The following is a 19199-nucleotide window of genomic DNA, read 5'->3' as shown; positions in this document are numbered from 1 at the left end:
GTCACATTGCATAAGTCTGTTCTTGTTGCACACTATAGCTCTCCTTGTCGACGGATGGTGCTGCCATCTAACCATCTCTCAGATCCGACTGGAACTAAAAGTCTAAAAAGGAAACATCCGATAGATGGCAGCACGTTATTTGTCCCGCTAGATAGTTCTCATTATGTTCGACAGATGGCAGCACATTGTTTGTCCATATAGTGATTATGATATTTTATATTTATATTACAATACTATAAATAAATAATAACTCCGTAATTAATTTTAGTTGTTTATATTACATAATGGAATTTAAATGACGAATAATTTCTATAAATGAAAGTTAAATAACGAAATAACGAATGAAGAATTTCTACTATGGCTACAATATATATAAGTGTCAGTAAACATTTCTATTCAAAATTAATAGCTATTTTTAAATATTCTATTGTTTATATTAAATACACATCTCGACGGAACATAGATGTCGTTGATCTAAATTCTTCGAAGTAGAGGTCGCTACAACCTGCCATTTAGTTCTAACTATTTCCGACAGATGGCAACACACCATTTGTTCTTAAACAAGGAACGCAATAGCCTACAACAAGGACAGAGTTATGCAATGTGACAAACAAAGAGAGCAACAGTGTGCGACAAAGACACTGATAGATTCTAGTTCCATCTTTTCACCGCTACGCGACGCTAGCATTTCAGTGCCGGTAAATTGTCCAAATTTTCATTTGTAAAAAAAACTGATTAAAAGGTCGAATTTATAAACTTTTGCAGTTTTGTCTTCATTTCTAAACCCTAAGCTTTCCTCTTATATTCCATTTAACTTGTAAAATATATAAATAAAGTTGCAAATTTCGTTCAATAAATCGAAACACTTTGTTTAAGAAGCAGAAGATATTACCGTACTTTTCTCTAAAACGATTAAAGAAATCGATGTTTCTAGAGGAAATTCAACTGTTTTATTGTTCTTTTTTATTTACTGCAGTTAATAATTATGAAATTTTTTTATTATTCCATTTTTGCTTATGTAAAAATCAAATAACCCGCCAAAATATAGTTCATGGAACACTATAAGCTGTCACTAATTGGTAATTCCAATTATTATAGTAAATATGTAGATAAATTTTTTGAATTACATTTGATATATTTAATTTCATTACATTTTTTGAATTACATTTGATATATTTAATTTCATTACATTTTCATTCAATGTTAGATACATGAAAAAAAGTATACTGATTGAATAAGTTCCAATTTTTGTGCAATTGTCACATTTATGAAAAACTACGTTACGATCCCGCGAGACGGAGCTACATCTGTCTAGATATTCTCTTCACCATAGTTACGGAAATTTATTGGAGCTTGACGGGAGAACACCATGTGATCAGCATTTTGATTTGGTTAATTCATGTGTAACACGTGTACAGTTGTCAAAATTACCTTTCGTCGTTAATATGTGGAACTTACATTATTAATATTAATATACAATTATTTAAAAACGTTGGTCCCTTGCGAATTAACTAACAAAATGCAGATGAAATTGAATAAACGACGCAGCTCTGAAAATATCGAAGTAATTGATATAGATGATTTAGTTTTGACGAGAAAAGGCGGAGGAAGTATAATTGATCAACGGCCAGTTTTTTCACACGATGGAGAGTAGGTTTCAATAATATTTTTTAACACTTAAATGCAAAACTTATCATTTCATGTAGAACCAATGATAGTGCTATAATGAGTGGGAAAGTGCATTGTACTGAATTTGTATACATAAGTAGATATCATTGAAAAGAAAATTTATAGTTAACATCCTTTTTAAAATAATCTTGTGTATGTTACAGAACATTGTACATAGTATGGAAACATATTATAAGAGCATACAGTACACAAACTGGAGACTTTGTTAAAGAGTTGGAACCGGCGAGTAACAGAATTGCAGGATTGATTATACATCCAGAGAATCCAAATCTGATCATTGCTTGCACAGAAAATGGAGAATTGAATTTTTGGAGTTGCCAGAGTGGCATTATCACAAAAAAATTAGTATGAATATTAAATGTATTTTCTATAACAGTATAGATCATGTTTTAACTCTTTGAAACTCTCGTAATTCTACAATTGTGTTACATTACAGAAATTAAAATTTCAAGATGAGCCAAAAATAAAAACATTTCATATTGTAAATTACAAAACCCACAAAGGAAATGAGTTTCGTCAAGTACTTGTAACATATATTTCCAAATGCAATGCAAAAATTTATATAGTGTTATTTGATTTAGATCATGGTTCTTGTACAAAATCGACATGTATACAGTAAGAAAGATTTGTATTCCAATAATATTATGAAAGAAACTTCTCTGTATTATGTATTTATGTTGATTATGTATTACAGAACAAAGTCTCGTGAATATTATGTTGATATAATCGGTAATCATGGTGACAACTTAATAGCACTTCTTCATGATGTGGATTTGCACATATTGTGTCCATCAAGAAATCTTGTTGATAAATTGTATGTACAATACGTTATATATATATAACTTTAAAGACAGATTTAAATTTTGAATGAAAAATATTTGAACATTATTTCATTTTGTAATTACAGACATAAAACAGGTAAAACAGGCAGAATTCCAACATGTATTGCTGGACATCCAGAAGAAGAGTGTGTAGCTACTGGAGATTCGACTGGTCGTGTAGTAGTATGGAAGAGTTTGTTTCAGATAAGACCTTATACAGCAGTTTATCATTGGCATACATTGCCTGTTACAGAAATAGCATTCAGTAAATCAGGTACAATATATATATTTTAAGATTTTTTTTTCTAGATTTCAACAATAATTATGTACTATGAAAATTGTAGGGGGTCATATGTATACTGGAGGTGGAGAATGTGTGTTAGTGAAGTGGGTTTTAGCAAATCCACATCTTAAATCCTTTCTTCCCCGATTACCTGCACCCATTAAACATCTTACTATTGCTCCGGATAATTTATACGTGGCTGTGTCTACTTTAGACAATGGTATAAATATTTTTAATTGTAAAATAATGTTTATTTTCTTAGAGAATATTTCTTTGTTAACCTCTTGCGTTGGAATGACGTGCCACGCACGTCGAGAATATTTGGCCCAAAATTTTCTCAGTTTTAAGTATATTGAAATATAACCCAGGCAAAACAAATAATAAATTTATTACTTAGTAATTTCTATCCAGTAATATACCGATGAATTCAAAAAAGAAGGCAAATTATTATATACGTTTTGGTCCGTGAACCAGTTACTAGCGCAAGAGATTAAATAAAATATATTTATAATTTTAAAAAGTATTTATATATATTTTATAAATACGTTCATAGGTATTGTGGTTGTAAATCCACAAAGAAAATTAACATCAGTCATACAAAATTTTACATGGGGTGTGACCTTGTCTTCTAAAGATTTATTCCCTGCTGGCCTCGTTGTTGATCCACGTACGAATTGTTTAGTTTTAAACAGTCGCACCGGGCATGTTCAGTTTTATAATACCCATACGAAAAGTTTGTTGTATAATGTGAGTAGCAATACAAGATGAAACGAATAAAAATCTTATTTTATGTAATTTATTAAAATGTTAATAAATTTTCAGATAAACATTACAGCACAAAATTTTTTAACTCAAGAGCGTAGTGTAATTATTGTAAACACAGAAGTTACGAAGATAGCATTAAATCATGACGGTTCGTGGATGGCAACTGTTGAAGAAAGAAACGATAAAGTCTCGTGTATAGAAGTGAGACTGAAATTTTGGATGTATGACATTAAACAGCAACAGTAAGTATAGACTATGTATTTTTGACTTATAGATATTTGTAGTTAATTATGTTAACTTGTTAGGTATGCATTAAACACATCAATCGAGCTTCCTCATGAAGGCGGTGTAAATGCTTTGCATTTCCAACCACATTTGTTGTTCGATGATGGAACACTAGCGATTACAACCGGCAAGGATAAAAAATTCAAATTGTGGCATCTTGTAGAACCTTCATCCACACGTAGTGCGTAAAATTTCTGCATTTTATTCCTTTCTTATATCATAATAAGAAGATGGTAATATTAATTTTCAAGAATTAAATTAAATTTGTTGTAGGAAAAAACAAATGTTGGCAGTGCCATAGCATAGGAGATTATAGAAATCTGCCTGCAACAGACGCTGATTTCTCAATCGATGGTTCATTAGTCGGTATTGGTTTTGATTCTAGTCTAACAATGTGGACTCCTGATACTTGTACATTTAAATGTAGCCTTACGCATAATCAATATCAATATCCAATAACGTAAGTTTCATGAAAAATGATCGTTACAATAATCACAAAAGCAACATTGGTATTATTATTTATATTTACATATAGACGAATTGAATTTGGAAAACAAGATGCCTGCCACCTTGTGATAGTAGCTTCAGCACAGCACATTGCAGTGTGGAATATTTTGTCGCTTACGTTAATATGGAGTGTACCTTTAAATGTTGCAACTCTTACAGCAGACCCAAAATCGACATATATGGCTGTATTCACAACCGATAATTCATGTAAGTTTACAATTTGATTTAAAAGCTGCGAAAATTTTCATTTTGCGATCTATTAAATTTCAGTATTTGTATTCACGCCCCAAAAATCGAAACCCATCTATACGAGAAAAAATGTCATCGAAAACGACAGTTTTATCTTGGGTGCTGCGTTTGTACCAAATTTAAAAATGAAACAAGATTCATCATACGGACTGTGGCAACGAAGATCGCAGCTTTTCTTTTTAGATTCTAATCAAGTACGTATACATGGTGAATGTACACGGGATAAATTTATATAAAGTATCTGTACACTTGTCTTATTCATAGGAATTACTAACGTTAGAACCAGAATCCGAAGTGATGGTTTCTCTGGAAATTTTACCGAACACAACAGTTCCTGCGACCGCCTTTAGTAATTTAGTAGCGAGCAAGACTACCACAGACAGGGAAGTACCCAGTCCATATATGCACGAACAATTGGGAAGAGTAGGAAAAGGAATGATAGAAGAGGTAAGTGAATTAAAATATATTTTTGCAATTTACATCATTCTAATTGACATATCGAATGTGTGATTCAACAGGTAGGTGTTATTTTGAAACCGCTTTTGCGATAAAAAAAATAATTTTATTCTAGAACATACTCTCATTTTACGATGAGATCAATGTTTATATATATATATATACATACACAATTGTTCATATAATAATATATAAATAATTAAGTAAGACATAGAAGTACAGTGATATTAATAACTTAACGCAACATGTAACAATCTTTATTGAACTTCTTTTTTCTCAAAGTTGCTATCCCGTAAGATGTTCTCATCCTTTTACCTGTCTTCTTTTTCATCTCTAATTCGTGCAACGTGAAAGTTTAAGATGAATTTCGAAATCTTGGAGATACAGTCTTGAAGTAAATGACAAAATACGAAGGATTAGATCAGAATCTATGTAAGTGATATTGCTCCATTTATCAACTGAGTTCACAAGTAATTTACAAGTTTGTCATAGAGATGTTATTATGATTCGTTATACATCTTATCTCGTTTTTATATAAGTTTGAACATGTGCAGCAAAACATTGAGAACAGCTGGTCGATGGAACTTGAAATATAGTGATTTGTTTGTCGTCGTTGTCCATCCGGGATTGCGATGATTTTGTATTTGTCAGTGTTTCCTCCCTAAACGGTAATTCCGACAGCGGCGAACGAGATCGAATTTTCTATAGCGGAGGCAGTGCCACTGCGGGATTTGTCGCATATTCTCGATCGCCTGCAAGTTATACATCTTAAAAAAATAATTGGCAACGTTTAATAAAACTCAAAAAAAAATCATCTGCAGTATGAAACAAATATAAATAGATCAAACAGCTTGTTTTCGATAAAACGAAGCCGCAATCTGAAGTGTCTCCCTTTCACGCGAATTTTATTTATCAATTGTTTTTATCATTCCTGTTTTGATAACACATGCTGCTTTCTGTTTAATCTCTGAATTTAATTTGCGTTTAATCACGCATAATTAAACATGTGCTATACTCGAAATAATTCCACGCGATTTTCCTATTTTTGAAGTAAAAATAATACTCGCGAAGAATAAAGAATTCTCCGGATTGCGGCTTTCGCGAAGTTAAGTATAATCGAACGATTGGAAAGGAATTTTTCATAAGCATGAAAATTCTGTTTGCGGTACCGTCTACAGTTCGGTTTGATTAGATATACCAATACAAGTAGAGAAAAGAGATTGATTTAATAAGGACCGTTCATGAGCAATGTCCACTCGTGCTCGGTACGTTATCATATGCATCCCACGTGCCAGTCAGGAGGAAAATACGGATCTCTGTTTATTTTTGTTGATTTCTGCACGTAAAAGATTAAACAAAAATTCCTCTTCGCTTGAGAAATATTTCATACGAAGTAACAAATCAATTATGAACGTGGGGTTGTTAATTGGAAATTCAATTATAGCTTGACTATCTAACTAGTCGAGAAAGCCTCCGTTGTAACTATGTGACTATCGATGACCGAATTATGTCATCTCAGGCGAAATTATCGGTGTACACGTGTATTACGTGTTTCGTTTTATCTATTCGTTCCATTTTGTCATTGCAAACTCACGCGACCTAATGATAACATTTTCTGATTGCTAGAATTGCTACTTCATTAAAACTATCAGTTTCTAAACCTACAGAATGATTATTTTTTTTTTTTTTTAGTGAAAACAAGAATGTAACAATGAGAAATTAATGGTACGAAGACGACTGTTTCATTTTCAGAAGGTACATGCCGATTTAAGAATTTTTGGACATCCAGTCGCTGGATAGTATAACAGGTTGACTTACAAATATGTCTTCCTATACTCCATAGCTCTTTCCACTGCATCTACGTGCCTAATTCGCAGAGAGTCAACGCGACTTTACGAGTCAAAGCCCCAGCCAGATGCCCACGCGCCACTTTCAGCACGTGGCTACGATTCGTACAGGATTCGCATCGAGAGACAGTATTTCAAATCATTCGCAGGCAAGAAATAAATAGAGAAAGAAATGTGAAGTGCAACGAAAATGGAAAACACGATGGGACGTTGAACACGGAGGACACGTGCCGATATACATTTAATCAAAGTAGCATAATAAACATATCGAATAATCAAAGAGAAACGGAACAACTTGTAGGTAGTGTCCAAGTTTCATTGAAAGAGTATGAGGAAAGGTACTCACTATCTCTGGATTGCTAGCAGGATACGCGGACGTGGCAACCGCCAAGAAAAAGACGACTGTCAGGATGCACGACACAAAACTCCACGCAGTTAACTTCATGCCCGATGTTGTGTCGAGGAACCGACAGATGTAGAGAACTTTCTTCCAATCTCTCTTGATGCACGAGGGAACTTATTTGAAGAGCGCAGTCACGCAGAGCTTGATGTTTAAAAAAAAATTTGGTCAATCACAAACATCCAAATGTTTGTTGAGTGAAGAATATCAGACAGATCCAGTAGAATTTCAATGTCTTCCGTTTAAATTTACCTTTTGTTTAATATTGAAATATACTGAGGAACGACGACAATGTAGAATGAACACTCTCCACCAGGATGTCTTCACAAAAGAGAGCTACAAGAGATGGTAACGTACTGCTCGATAGAATGATCGATAGAGTCGTCGGGGAAGAGTTTCTTGGCTGAGCGTTCAACGTGGAACTGACTTTGGGTAGTGGCCTCGCCATGATTTAATATAGGAGCTGCTTCTCCGCACTCCCACCCTCTCACGGCGTTCCAGTTGTCCCTCTGACCTAGGGCATTGTCTTCGACGGAAAAACCTTCGGCACACGCCGCTCAATGAGTCGTCTCGATCTTCCCGGAAATTGTCCAAGTACATGGCTGAAATCACAGCCAGAATAATTCTTTGAAAAATCTCAACTTGAAGTACCGCAGACGCCTGGTCACATCTAACAATATTGAAGGATTCTTTTCAAACACCTCCCGAATATTGAAAATCGCATCAAACGTTAATTCTTTTATAAAACAATTAAAAAACCGAAAAAAAGGAAGAAGAATGTACATCTTCGCTTCTCTTTCAGAATAACAACGGATTTGTAATTGATACGGGCGAAATTCGAAAATAAATTGATCGTTTGATATCACGGTCGTGCGCGAGCAATCCAGAGAACAATAGCGATTGGTCTCGAGAAGGGATACCCACGTGTACCGCTACAAAATTTCACCGCTTTAAGGCCAATGCAAAATCAATAGACTGAGTTTCCCTTATCGTAACCGAGCTGGTGCAACAAGTAGACAAGAGTAGAGAAAGAGAGAGAGAGAGAGAGAGGAGACTTGGCCTGAACTGTCTCGTACATTTTGTCGGTTTGTGATCATTTAAATGAACACGATAATATCAGCTTGTCTAAAAGTTAAATCTTGCCCCATTTGGAGACCGCCTTTAGCGTCTGGAGGCTAAGCAAATTAAGGATCATCACACGAGTTTCTGCGATCCTTAAGGCCGTATGATCACTAATAATAACGTTATGGAGAATACGAATACATCGTATAATTAATTCTAAAGGAGTGTTCAGAGACCTATGAAAGTTACTTTTTTAATATATCAAAACTTTATCAAGTCTTTTTTTTTTTGCAGGACAGTTTTAATTGTTGTTTAAAGAAAATATGTAGAAATCTATATCTATGTTATTCATGTAACTTGAACTATTGAAAAAATTTGTGGTTACTATTTATAAATAATTTTCAGTAGTTACTTATATAAATATTGAAAGTACAGAATATATATTCATATGATATCATTTTTTAATTTTTTGCGAATAATATTCTTTTACGTTTTTCTATTCACAAAGGTATCTTGAGATGTGATTAATTGAGATGTTTTGAATTTTGAGAGTGTATAAATGACGTCATAAAAGTGAACGTAACACTTCTGACAACTATTAATTAATTGGATAAGTCCACCTCGTACACGGATATCCGTTAACTCATAGCTTTCTTGCACATTGCGTCAGTTCTGTGGAATATTCGACTTAATTGTTTATGAACCACTTCGTGACTGTACCATCTATATTCCATATTTTTCTAAAAATACACTACATAGAAGTCAAACACATTTTTTCATATTTTTCCAGATTGAAATTTTTTTTTTTTTTTCTTTTTAACAACAATTACTTCACATTACTTTTCCACTCAATATCAATCATTTAATTTTATATTTCTAAGCTCACCCTGATGAATTGCACTTGATTCAATATTAACATTCGCTGCCTTCAATATTAAAACACTCTGGCATACCGTTATATAAATTTCATATCTCCACTTATTACAATTTATTAATTTATTCGGTAATTTATTTTTATCTTTCTCTCGACGTTTCGCCGTCTCTGCTCCCAGACATTTACTCCGATAAAAATTATGATAGATCGCTGGTTGGCGAGCAAAGGCTTTGTACATATAATTAAGTTTTCGATTCTTCGGGAAGATTAACGAGTTGGAAAACAAAGTTCCAGCAACCGGCCGAAGAATCAAAACTTTCGACAGTACGTTCCTTTATTCATTCTCGTTACGGTGCACAATGGAGAACGGTGGTTTTCAACGTCGCTCCGGAATTGTTTGCAAATGTTCCGGTAAAACCAGGTCAGGACGAACCTGTTAGAGGAAGCTAGGAACAAAGTCTTATCTCCCACGGGAGCTGTCCTGATTGTTATGTTACCTATTAATAAAATCGTATTCTCTTCATGTGTAGGTGTGTATCGCAACGAATATTCTGTATCTCGTCTCGTTAGATTCTTTTAAACTGTTCGCCATTCTGCTCTTCCGAGACACTTGTACAACAATATTACTTCTTTTCTGCAAATTCTATTCATTTTTTATCACGTTCCATACGCTTAATGCGTTACGTTTGTTACTCGTTTAACACGTTCGCGTCAACACGGTTATTATTAATTTAGTATTTGAAGATTGCAATTATTTCAAGAATTTTAGTATTGTACGAATATCTCAGAGGTCATCGATTGAAAGAGATTTTACAAAGTTATTAAAGTAGCATGTTTACTATGTATAATCAATAACAATCGATTGAAAAAACACTCTGCGAGACCGTAGATATTTCTCGATAAAATTTCGCTTGATGAAACGTGCGTCTTTTCTAGCAACTTTCTGGCGAAAACTGGTGTATACCGAGAAGAATATTCGTGTAGGTTGTAAGAGACGCGTCAACCTAGATCTGAAGTAGAAGATTGCAGGAATTGCAGAAATTTTCATTCGGGGGTGTGCCTGCGTCAGCCTTAAGACTAATTAACTAATCGGACGTCGTGAGCGTCACAACTGACTGTTTCTAAAAAAAGTAAACGCGCGTCAAATATCATACACGTTTTTCCGGACTGTAGTTACATGTATAGCTCTTTGATTCGTTATTTATTTTTGTCTAAGTAAACAGACATCTCTATTGAGAAGAGGAATATTTTAATTGTTCCTTACTCCCTCAGAAAGATGTTTGAAATTTTTTCATCAGACGTTGCGTAAATTTTAATATTTCAGCCAATATTAATTATTAATCATATGTTCCAGCTTCTCAGCGTCTCAGCCCACACATTGCCATCCATGAAGATGCTCTGTGCATCATTCATTACATCTCTGCTGTCGTCATCCGTCTCTAAAACTCAAGCAGCAGACGATAAAATTGACAGGTAATTTAATAAAATTTTGTAATTAATAAATTATCAGATTCCTTTTTATAAGAAATGTAAAAGTGCCAAAATTACCAAAATATTCGTTATAACGTTATTTATTTAGTAAGTGCCTTTATAAGAGCCTTGATTTCATTTCTTTAATTACATTCCATAAGTATGTAAAATTTCATAATCGTTTAAAGTTCTGTAATTTTAACAAATCATGAATGAAAATCGTCAGAAATGAAATGCTGTATTTAGAAAGAAAAATTAATAGTTAAACTCTTTGGTTAAACAAATTCTCAAATAATACTTTTGAAATGATAATTTAATTTTAAATAAATTGCATGCTTTTCATTTCAATTTGTTTAGAGATGAAACGATGCAGAATGATGAAGAATCGGAGGAAAGCGAAGAAGAACTATCACGTCCGAAACGTCATGAATCCCCACCTGTAACTGAAATTGACGATGTTGATGAGTCGAAAGTGCAACTTGTCGATCATGATTGGTCTTTCCTTAAAACTATACTTCCAGATCAAGAAGTAATTGAAATTGAAAATTGATAAAATTTTACGACTCAACATAAAGATTTTTATTTTTACACGCGAAAGATTAATCGTTTATAAAATGATTGACAAAAGAAATGATCATAGATTTTTTAATGAATTATTTAAACAATACTATATAAGTACAAGAAAGAGCAACTATTTTTATTTATAGATATACATAACATCGATAAATATAGTATCTATGATTATATATAAATATTGTACATAAATTAAGACATCGTGTAATAATTAACTAATACAACTTGATTTTAATTTTTGATTAAAAACTCGTTTTAATGCGCAGCTATTTAAATAAGAAATTTTCTAACTTTACGTTGGTTTTGGTATTTTGTCAAGTCGAAAACTGAACTCGACTAATTCAGTAACAGTCTCCGACAGTCGTTTTCTATACACCGGATCGATTTTCATTATTTCAATCAACGTTTCGTTTCTATTTTTAAATTCAAACTCGTGATAACTGTCGGGATCATTCATAATTTCCGCACCTATTTTCTCATCCATCAGTGTAATCTGAAAATACGTACACGCAGTGATCACAGCAGCTAATCTCTGCTCTTCCATTCCCGCAATTAACTCTGACCATGATGGAACTTGTACAGAAACTGATTCCGCCGAATTCAATACTTCACGCAACACGCTATAGTAATGCCTCAGCATGGTCTCCTCCCATTTTTCTCTAAAATCACGATCAGCGCAAAGATATAGCAACTGTATCACATCGTGCGCCAGAGGGGAATACCTGAATAATTGAAAATCTATCAACGAACACTTAGGAGGAGCGGTATTGCTGAACATGAAATTATTCCCCCATAGATCTCCATGACTAACAACGTTTCTCTTCGTAGTTGACATTTCCAAGGCGGCGTATACTTCTTCGCAAGCCTTTGGCACGAGATCAGCATTCAGACCAAGATGTTTGGCCACGGCAACGATGGCATTCACGCTTACTTCGAACCACGTTCTAGTTTTACCAGTTTTAGAAAAGGCATTCTCGACAAAGGCACATGGATACATTTCCTTCAAGGACTTTCCAAGACGTGCCTCCGCCAATAAAGAGCATGCGTGTAATTTAGCGATGGTCGTTAAAGCGGATTCAATAAGCTCCTTGTCAAACAACTTATTCCTCAACGAGTAGCCTTTAGCACCTAGGTCTTCGAATACCAACAAATTATCTTTGGACAAGAAACAAGTTGCTGTCCACGGTTCGCCCTTGTACTCGTGACAAAGCTGAGGAAATATATCATGATAGAAGATATTCTCCTTCAAAAAGGCACATTTGTCGAGCACGTATTCAGCTTGGGCCGGTAGATCGTACGGCACGACTTTAACGAAGAATGACAGAATATTTATATCTTTTTTATTTGGTGTTTTAATTTCCACGCTAAGTCTCTGGTGTGATCCAAGAAATCCAATCTTCTTGTCAGAATACGATCCCAGGAAGAACTTTTGCACCGCTGCATCGTTACCTATCGCACGATTCACTAAAGCTTGCACTTCTTGAAAGGTTAGCAAATGTCGACAAGTATCCACATCGGAATGAGATTGTTCGTTGTTCGAGCATTGTGAAGCGATTCGAACTTCCAGCTCTGACTTTGACATGGTTGAGGAAGTAAATACGTTAGTTACCGTTCCTCTTTATATAAGCACCAGCACTTGCTGTCCTTTTGAATTGTATCTTGGACATATTTATAACAGGATATCTGTATTTGTTTCTTCGTGTACATATTTATCGATAAGCTTGTGCAGTAGCTAAATTTAACGTGGAAAAGCGATGGCATAAATCAATCTTCATCCACGTTTTAATACTTTGACTCAAAGATTTGAATTTTACGTTATTCGATCTCGACGAACAAATAACCAATACGGTATTTCAAAGATGCTTAAGATACTGGCACCCATGAAGAGACCAAGTGCACTTCCAACAGAAACTATAGATAATAAATAATTAAGTAGCTAGCAAGATAATAAGTAATTAAGTAGTTAAGTAATTACAAGATATTTCAGACGTTGATAAACTTAATACTTGATATATCTAAAAACTTTCTTACAAACGTAAAGTCTGATTTATTTTACTATCATAATATAATAAAGTTTAACTTCTCGTTTCAACTTCAATTCTTACAGATATCAAAGGTAAAAACTTTCTTATATATTAATTACAGCAGAGGTTTATGTGTCAAACAATTAATAACGGCAAGAAATAATAATCAAGGAGAATGGTAACAAGTGATTCGACATACTAATTATTATACAATTTGCATATATTTCTATCTCAGAGTGAAAATCTTTGTTATTTCGTAAAACGAATTTCTTTTCAGATAATTCAGATAATATTATACAATTAACTACACGGTAACTAAAAGTAACTTAACGTCATTACGCTGTTTGTCATTTACAAACTTTGTATAAATCTATCAGAATAGATAGATGTTTTCCTAATCTCCTCTCTTTGCTGCCGGAAGAAAACTTGTTTGGTAATAGCACTGGTAATGGAAAAAAACTATTCAAAAATATATGCAAATGTAAAAAAAAAATCTTTGTTTCTACAATGCTGAATAATCATTATACTGTCAATTACTATTATTAAACGTTTACCTATGACATCTAAAAGATCATTGACCACATATCGACGATATCGCATCGTTGGATGTGATAGCAATGTAAAATGAAGTCGTCCATACATTCGACTAGGAGAATCATATTCCGAAGGTTCCAAATGATTTCTGCAATACGAAATATTATGCTTGAAAAATATCATAAATTAATTTGTAAAAAGGAACAAATCAAAAAATATCTTTTTTTATTGAAAAAGAAAATCATACGCTGCTTAGAAAAGCGTGTGAAATAATTATTTTTTCAAAAAATATGCGCTATTTTGTAAGATACAGATTATCTTAAGATTTCTCAATTTTTTTAACATTAGTCTATATTTTAAAATTATTCTAATCTATATATAATTTTTCTTTTCAATTAATGTCCTTTTTCGAATGTACAGGTGCGTTCAAACGTATTCGCATTTAAAATAAGATGGATCACTCCATCTCGTGCAGAAATTTCATTTGTGAGCGTAAGATTTTTATAAGATTCATACACAACCAATGATGTCCCCTCGCAATCCGGAAGACATCCTTCATTTTTAAGCGATTGCAAATCGATGTTCATCTTATTCTCAATTATGCAAAGCATCTCGGTGCCGTTGCAAGCTCTCGCCCCTCGGGGCACAAAGTAATAAAAATTCACGCAACCGCAGAGCTTTATCATTCGTTCTATAATCACCTAGTGACGGATAGCACTTAATTTATTAGTGCCAACATAGAATTATAAATTACCATTTCTCCGTCGGCCGACAACGGGAATTAGAATATATTCGAAAGCAACGTTGGTATATTCGCGATGAAAGAGAAAAATCGACGTACTTCCAGATAACACGAATCGCTGCTGTAAACATTAAATAGATTGTTCGTTCGTGTTTCTTCGGGAAACCGACAGCCTCTATGTTCGACCGCAATTTTCTTCACGCCGTCCTCATTGAACGTATCCTGCATTGTGAATTCGACTCGGGTCGTTTTGCCGGATTTTATAGGTATATCACCTTTATCCACGTTGTTAAGAATTGGCAATTTCAAATTGTTCAGTAGATGTACCTAAAAATTTGTGTTTATTTTAGTAGTGAAACCATTGTATAGGAATTTATAATATAATATTTTATAATCCAAAATTTGGTAGTAATCATAGTAATAACAGATTTACAAAATAATAGTCTTTCAAGCATTTAGCAATTTAGAAACAAAATGCTTTTATTAAGAAATATGTTTGATTTTCAATGATTCAAGTTAATCATGCTTTAATTAAAGTCTCGAAGATATAAGAAATATAAACTCTTATTAATTTACGTTTCTACAAGGCTATTTTAATCATTCATTAGTGATACACGTATAATCCTCAGATAATTGGAAAAGCTAACTGCAGTACTCGATCAAATTTCGATGTGCTTTATCAAAAACTTAGCCTATATGTTACATATTTGCCTTTGACTTTTAAAAGAATCTTAGGAATGGTTGTAATTCTTATTTTTTAATCATCTGACATCAACTTCAAAATACGCCCTCTGAAAAGTTTTCACAGAGAAAGTGATTTAATTATTAAATTATAAATTACCAAAATCATCTTATACCTATAGAATAAAATTAATTTTAACTTTTCAATTTTTAATTCTACAATTATATAAATTTTTAACTAAAAGATAATTCGATTAATAGAATAGAAATATTATAAAGACATAAAATGAATACAAACTGTAAATCCAGAGTAAATTTGTTTTTTCATCTTTTCACTCATCAGAATATCGACGACAAGATCACCGTACTTCACGGTACGATTTACGAAAAAATGTACGCCTGGTTTTGAATGAAATGTATTCATCGCGATGCAATAACCAACGCCGGTTTTCCTCAGTTCCTTGAATTCAGTGCAGCAATCAAATTTCACGTTGTTCCACGTACATTCTGCTAAGAATTCTTCACAGGGAATGCGCATCTGTGACAAGCAGAGGTAACGATAAATATTCGCAATATTTCGACTTCTGCATGTGACAAGCACGATATTCAACTTTACAGAAATTAATGATCTCTCACCGTTTGATAAAGAGACAGAAGATGTTCTGACGATTCACGGAGAGATTTAGAATCGGGATAATTTGTGAACAATCCTGGGTTTCTTAAAAAAAACAAAAAAATTTCATTTAGAAAATAAAAGATCAAAATATTAAAACATAAATAATTGCAATTTAAAACGTAATAATTGCTTAGTAGTAAAAGTTCCAGTTCGTGATGATTTAATTTTAATGACGATTAAAATTATAAAACGACTGAATATAACTTTTGATTTAAGATATTTTCAATGTAACATACCCTTTGAAAAGTTTTTTAATGGGAGAAGTGACAGTAAAGCAAAAAGCAACTGTGGGAAACGGTGTCTGCCAATCAAGGTATGTGGTTTCGGTAGTTAAAGCAATAGGATATTGAATATAGTTTCTCACTACATTATTAATCATGTTCGCGCAACCGTACCAGGATAGCGCGCAAAATATTAGCCAAAATAATCTGTAAATCAGTAAAATTTCTTTATTTTTATTGATTAATTACTCTCTCTCTCTCTCTCTCTCTCTATCTATCTATCTATATATCTATCTAAAGTAATTCCATATCTTACGTCATCAAATTTTCAATTTGCGTAAAAAAAAAAATTAAAATTTGAAAAATTGCAATTCACATATAGTAACAGTATAATTGTAATTTTTATAAACGATATGTTTACCTTTAACGATAGATAAAAGTGTTTACCTTTCTACAAATGAAAGCTGATCGTTCACAAGATATTTAACACCGTGTATGGTACAATTTGTCAAATATTGTATGATAATTTTCCACCACCAAATGAATCTTGCCCTCATTGCTGCATCAACGTATCGAATTCAATTGAATTGAACGAAGTGAACTGCTCTTACAATTGTGAACGAATCGATTAAAAATACAGCACGAGTTACTTTATTAATTATACAAAGATTGATTTAATCTCTCAATGCTTGCATAAGCATATGATTATTTTATTGTATGAATTTAAATTTGTTCCGTGCATATTATTTTATTGAAGACGAAGATGATTAGAAATACATGCACGTTCCATTTTATTTTCATCTGCGCCAATTTCATTGACATTATAGATTATCGATGATTATCGATTATTAAAATATAGATTATCGATGATTATCGATTATTGAAATATAGATTATCGATGATTATTCCACGAGAATGAATAAACAGTACATTACTAGTTTTTTTTTTAATTATTTCGATACAATTATTACACTAATTAATGAAATTAAAAATAATTTTCATGGAAAAAGATATCTATGTATATTTCCATAATACATACATAACAGTTACAAAAAACGTAAAATTTTAACTTTGTAAAAATTTTCGGTTAATAAAAAAGAGTTCAAATTATTGCTGAAGTACGTTTATTTCATTTTTATTTTATAAATATGTCATTTTAGGAGGTGTATTTACAAGCACGTGGCATGTAGTATATACAGTATGTAGTAGCAGAGTTCCGATAAATCCAACACTTGCATAAGACTTTAAGGTTAACTACATAGAAATAAGTTGTGATATTATAAGCATTATTAATTGTTGTAGAATCTACATTAAATTAACAATACATTGCATGTGTATTAAATTAATATAATATGAGACGATATTTAATTAAATTTTCATATATTGGCACAAAGTACAGGTACATTCATTTCTAATAATTTAAAACACGAGTAATTTTTTAACTTATTTTTAATGATTTATTTTAAACGCACATTCGTATTTGATGCAAATTCATATTCTACACAAATTATGGAATATAGATAGTAAAATTTAAAGATATTTCTATATCAATTTTTAAAATACTAAAGTATAAATTTTTTTTATATATTTAGAGGAATGCAAAAAAATATAATTCCATCAGCAAAGGTACGAATAAATGATACTGAGACTATTCAAGGAGCTATAGAGGGTGCTTTTTTGAGATTAGTTCCACAAGTTTTAAGTTGGCCTACATTAACTTGCAGTAGTAGGTACTTTCATATATTGCCAATTTATTGTTATATTGCAAGATATTAAATACATATTATATGTATTTAAAAAACAAATTTTATTATAAAACAAATTGTAGGACAGACGCTGGTGTACATGGACTCTGTAATATAGCTCACATTGATATAGAAAACAAATATGATAGTATTTATAATCCCCAAGAGTCACTTAAACATTTAAATAGGCATTTGATTCTGTGTGACCATGATATAAGGTAATCAAATATTTAATTTTTATATCTTTTGATCATTAATATAATTTGTTAATAATATATTAACAATATATTTGCTTTAAGGATATTGGACTTGATTCCAGTAAAAGATACTTTTCATGTAAAACACTGTGCAAATTCTAGAACTTACCTTTATAGAATTCTAAAAGCAAAGGATGTAAAATATCATAAAGTTCCTATAATAGAAATGGAACGTTGCTTTCATTTTAGGTATAATCTAAACCTGTGTTCTTGGGAAATGTTTGGTGATTTATAAATAAATAATTTTTTATGAATATTATAAATCGTTACAGATCAGAAACTTTTGATCCTGAAAAAATAAGCCTTGCAACACAACTTTTTATGGGATTAAAAGATTTCAGAACATTTTGTTCAAACCGTAAATCAAATGCTCCAGTTAGGTATGTAAGGAGTCTGGATAGTTTAACCTTTGAAAAAGGTTCTCCACTTATGCCATATGATCCTTTCTCTGAAAATTTTGATTTCTGGGATTTTAAATGTACATCCAAAGGTTTTTTATACAAACAGGTATGATTAGAAAATATTATTTTATATATATTATTTTAAACAATATATGTAATGTTATACATTAAAATGTAGATATTAGTAATATTAGTATCTATGTATTATTAATAATAATATAAATAAAATTATTAAATATAATGAATAATATAAATATATTAATAATATTAATATTTATAATGTATGTATTTTTTGAATTAATTCTTTTACAGGTTAGAAAAATTGTAACTGCTTTACTTGCTTTAGGAATAGGTAAAATAACAGAAAAAGATATAACTGTAATGTTACAAGTTCCTGGACACAAGAATTATATGACTTCTTTGGGACTAGTTCCACCGCATGGTTTATATCTCTTGAATGTTGGGTATAACCAAGACTACTTGAATGAACATATTATAAAGTATAGAATATCCGATGATGGTATAGTGGTACCATTAAATGAAGATTGAATATAATGTACATTTAAGAATACATATAAATGTCACCAAATAATTTTTTTTAATTACTTTAATTTATTTTACCTTTTTTTTAAAATAC

At 32.0% G+C, this 19199-nt stretch overlaps 5 protein-coding genes across 17 annotated transcripts; 2 read left to right on the top strand and 3 right to left on the bottom strand.

Moving 5' to 3' along the window:
- Positions 1 to 1250: 1250 nt before the first annotated feature.
- LOC122533537 (WD repeat-containing protein 75) lies at positions 1251 to 11339 on the top strand. 5 transcript variants are annotated; one of them, XR_006307735.1, is made up of 15 exons: positions 1251 to 1650; positions 1833 to 2034; positions 2126 to 2304; positions 2384 to 2503; positions 2597 to 2784; positions 2855 to 3013; positions 3347 to 3540; positions 3616 to 3800; positions 3864 to 4024; positions 4117 to 4303; positions 4379 to 4557; positions 4621 to 4793; positions 4864 to 5046; positions 6748 to 6810; positions 6933 to 7414. XR_006307735.1 is itself a non-coding variant. In XM_043663356.1 (15 exons), the coding sequence occupies exons 1-15, from the start codon at positions 1520 to 1522 to the stop codon at positions 11256 to 11258; spliced, it is 2553 nt and encodes an 850-aa protein (XP_043519291.1). In that variant the 5' UTR covers positions 1269 to 1519; the 3' UTR covers positions 11259 to 11339. The 5 variants fall into 5 exon arrangements, 2 of the variants coding, with proteins under 2 accessions (XP_043519292.1, XP_043519291.1); XR_006307734.1 differs by having other exon boundaries at positions 6899 to 7414; XR_006307733.1 differs by having other exon boundaries at positions 6748 to 6863.
- Positions 5386 to 7382, bottom strand: LOC122533544. Of its 2 annotated transcripts, none has more exons than XM_043663368.1 (2): positions 7249 to 7382; positions 5386 to 5822 (listed from the first exon to the last, which is right to left on the bottom strand). In XM_043663368.1, exons 1-2 carry the CDS (start codon positions 7345 to 7347, stop codon positions 5703 to 5705), a joined length of 219 nt encoding a protein of 72 aa, XP_043519303.1. In that variant the 5' UTR covers positions 7348 to 7382; the 3' UTR covers positions 5386 to 5702. The 2 variants fall into 2 exon arrangements, with proteins under 2 accessions (XP_043519303.1, XP_043519304.1); XM_043663369.1 differs by having other exon boundaries at positions 5386 to 5807.
- LOC122533540 lies at positions 7308 to 16959 on the bottom strand. 5 transcript variants are annotated; one of them, XR_006307736.1, is made up of 9 exons: positions 16607 to 16959; positions 16175 to 16366; positions 15899 to 15980; positions 15561 to 15800; positions 14681 to 14908; positions 14356 to 14540; positions 13860 to 13987; positions 7555 to 7904; positions 7308 to 7446 (listed from the first exon to the last, which is right to left on the bottom strand). XR_006307736.1 is itself a non-coding variant. In XM_043663358.1 (8 exons), exons 1-8 carry the CDS (start codon positions 16714 to 16716, stop codon positions 13092 to 13094), a joined length of 1266 nt encoding a protein of 421 aa, XP_043519293.1. In that variant the 5' UTR covers positions 16717 to 16958; the 3' UTR covers positions 13079 to 13091. The 5 variants fall into 5 exon arrangements, 2 of the variants coding, with proteins under 2 accessions (XP_043519293.1, XP_043519295.1); XR_006307738.1 differs by lacking the exon at positions 7308 to 7446 and having other exon boundaries at positions 7787 to 7904; positions 14244 to 14540; XR_006307737.1 differs by lacking the exons at positions 7308 to 7446; positions 7555 to 7904 and adding an exon at positions 13079 to 13192 and having other exon boundaries at positions 14244 to 14540.
- On the bottom strand, positions 11547 to 12887 carry LOC122533541. Its single transcript, XM_043663361.1, has one exon. It carries the CDS (start codon positions 12861 to 12863, stop codon positions 11574 to 11576), a length of 1290 nt encoding a protein of 429 aa, XP_043519296.1. The 5' UTR covers positions 12864 to 12887; the 3' UTR covers positions 11547 to 11573.
- On the top strand, positions 14741 to 19154 carry LOC122533542 (tRNA pseudouridine synthase-like 1). Of its 4 annotated transcripts, XM_043663362.1 has the most exons (7): positions 14741 to 14847; positions 17320 to 17558; positions 17752 to 17889; positions 17988 to 18122; positions 18204 to 18350; positions 18434 to 18668; positions 18875 to 19154. In XM_043663362.1, exons 2-7 carry the CDS (start codon positions 17512 to 17514, stop codon positions 19109 to 19111), a joined length of 939 nt encoding a protein of 312 aa, XP_043519297.1. In that variant the 5' UTR covers positions 14741 to 14847; positions 17320 to 17511; the 3' UTR covers positions 19112 to 19154. The 4 variants fall into 4 exon arrangements, with proteins under 4 accessions (XP_043519297.1, XP_043519298.1, XP_043519300.1 ...); XM_043663363.1 differs by lacking the exons at positions 14741 to 14847; positions 17320 to 17558 and adding an exon at positions 15748 to 15815; XM_043663365.1 differs by lacking the exons at positions 14741 to 14847; positions 17320 to 17558 and adding an exon at positions 17204 to 17277.
- The last annotated feature ends 45 nt before the right edge of the window (positions 19155 to 19199 follow it).

This window comes from Frieseomelitta varia, unplaced genomic scaffold, assembly GCF_011392965.1.
Source record: "Frieseomelitta varia isolate USP_RPSP 00005682 unplaced genomic scaffold, Fvar_1.2 scaffold_535, whole genome shotgun sequence".
Taxonomy (NCBI): Eukaryota; Metazoa; Arthropoda; class Insecta; order Hymenoptera; family Apidae; genus Frieseomelitta; species Frieseomelitta varia.
The sequence above is the reverse complement of the archived record's forward strand: the minus strand, read 5'-3'. Positions and strand labels throughout refer to the sequence as shown.

Coding starts and splice junctions, on each gene's coding strand:
- LOC122533537 (XM_043663356.1), top strand. CDS start 1,520: ATGCAGATGAAATTGAATAAACGACGCAGCTCTGAAAATATCGAAGTA. Junction 2,305..2,383: donor ACAAAATCGACATGTATACA/GTAAGAAAGATT, acceptor TATGTATTACAG/AACAAAGTCTCGTGAATATT. Junction 3,541..3,615: donor CGAAAAGTTTGTTGTATAAT/GTGAGTAGCAAT, acceptor ATAAATTTTCAG/ATAAACATTACAGCACAAAA.
- LOC122533544 (XM_043663368.1), bottom strand. CDS start 7,347: ATGAAGTTAACTGCGTGGAGTTTTGTGTCGTGCATCCTGACAGTCGTC. Junction 5,823..7,248: donor CTGCTAGCAATCCAGAGATA/GTGAGTACCTTT, acceptor TATTTTTTTAAG/ATGTATAACTTGCAGGCGAT.
- LOC122533541 (XM_043663361.1), bottom strand. CDS start 12,863: ATGTCAAAGTCAGAGCTGGAAGTTCGAATCGCTTCACAATGCTCGAAC.
- LOC122533540 (XM_043663358.1), bottom strand. CDS start 16,716: ATGAGGGCAAGATTCATTTGGTGGTGGAAAATTATCATACAATATTTG. Junction 15,981..16,174: donor ATTAAAAAACTTTTCAAAGG/GTATGTTACATT, acceptor GTTTTTTTTAAG/AAACCCAGGATTGTTCACAA. Junction 13,988..14,355: donor GAGGGGACATCATTGGTTGT/GTATGAATCTTA, acceptor TTCGTATTGCAG/AAATCATTTGGAACCTTCGG.
- LOC122533542 (XM_043663362.1), top strand. CDS start 17,512: ATGAGACGATATTTAATTAAATTTTCATATATTGGCACAAAGTACAG. Junction 17,559..17,751: donor TATATTGGCACAAAGTACAG/GTACATTCATTT, acceptor TTATATATTTAG/AGGAATGCAAAAAAATATAA. Junction 18,351..18,433: donor GAACGTTGCTTTCATTTTAG/GTATAATCTAAA, acceptor AAATCGTTACAG/ATCAGAAACTTTTGATCCTG.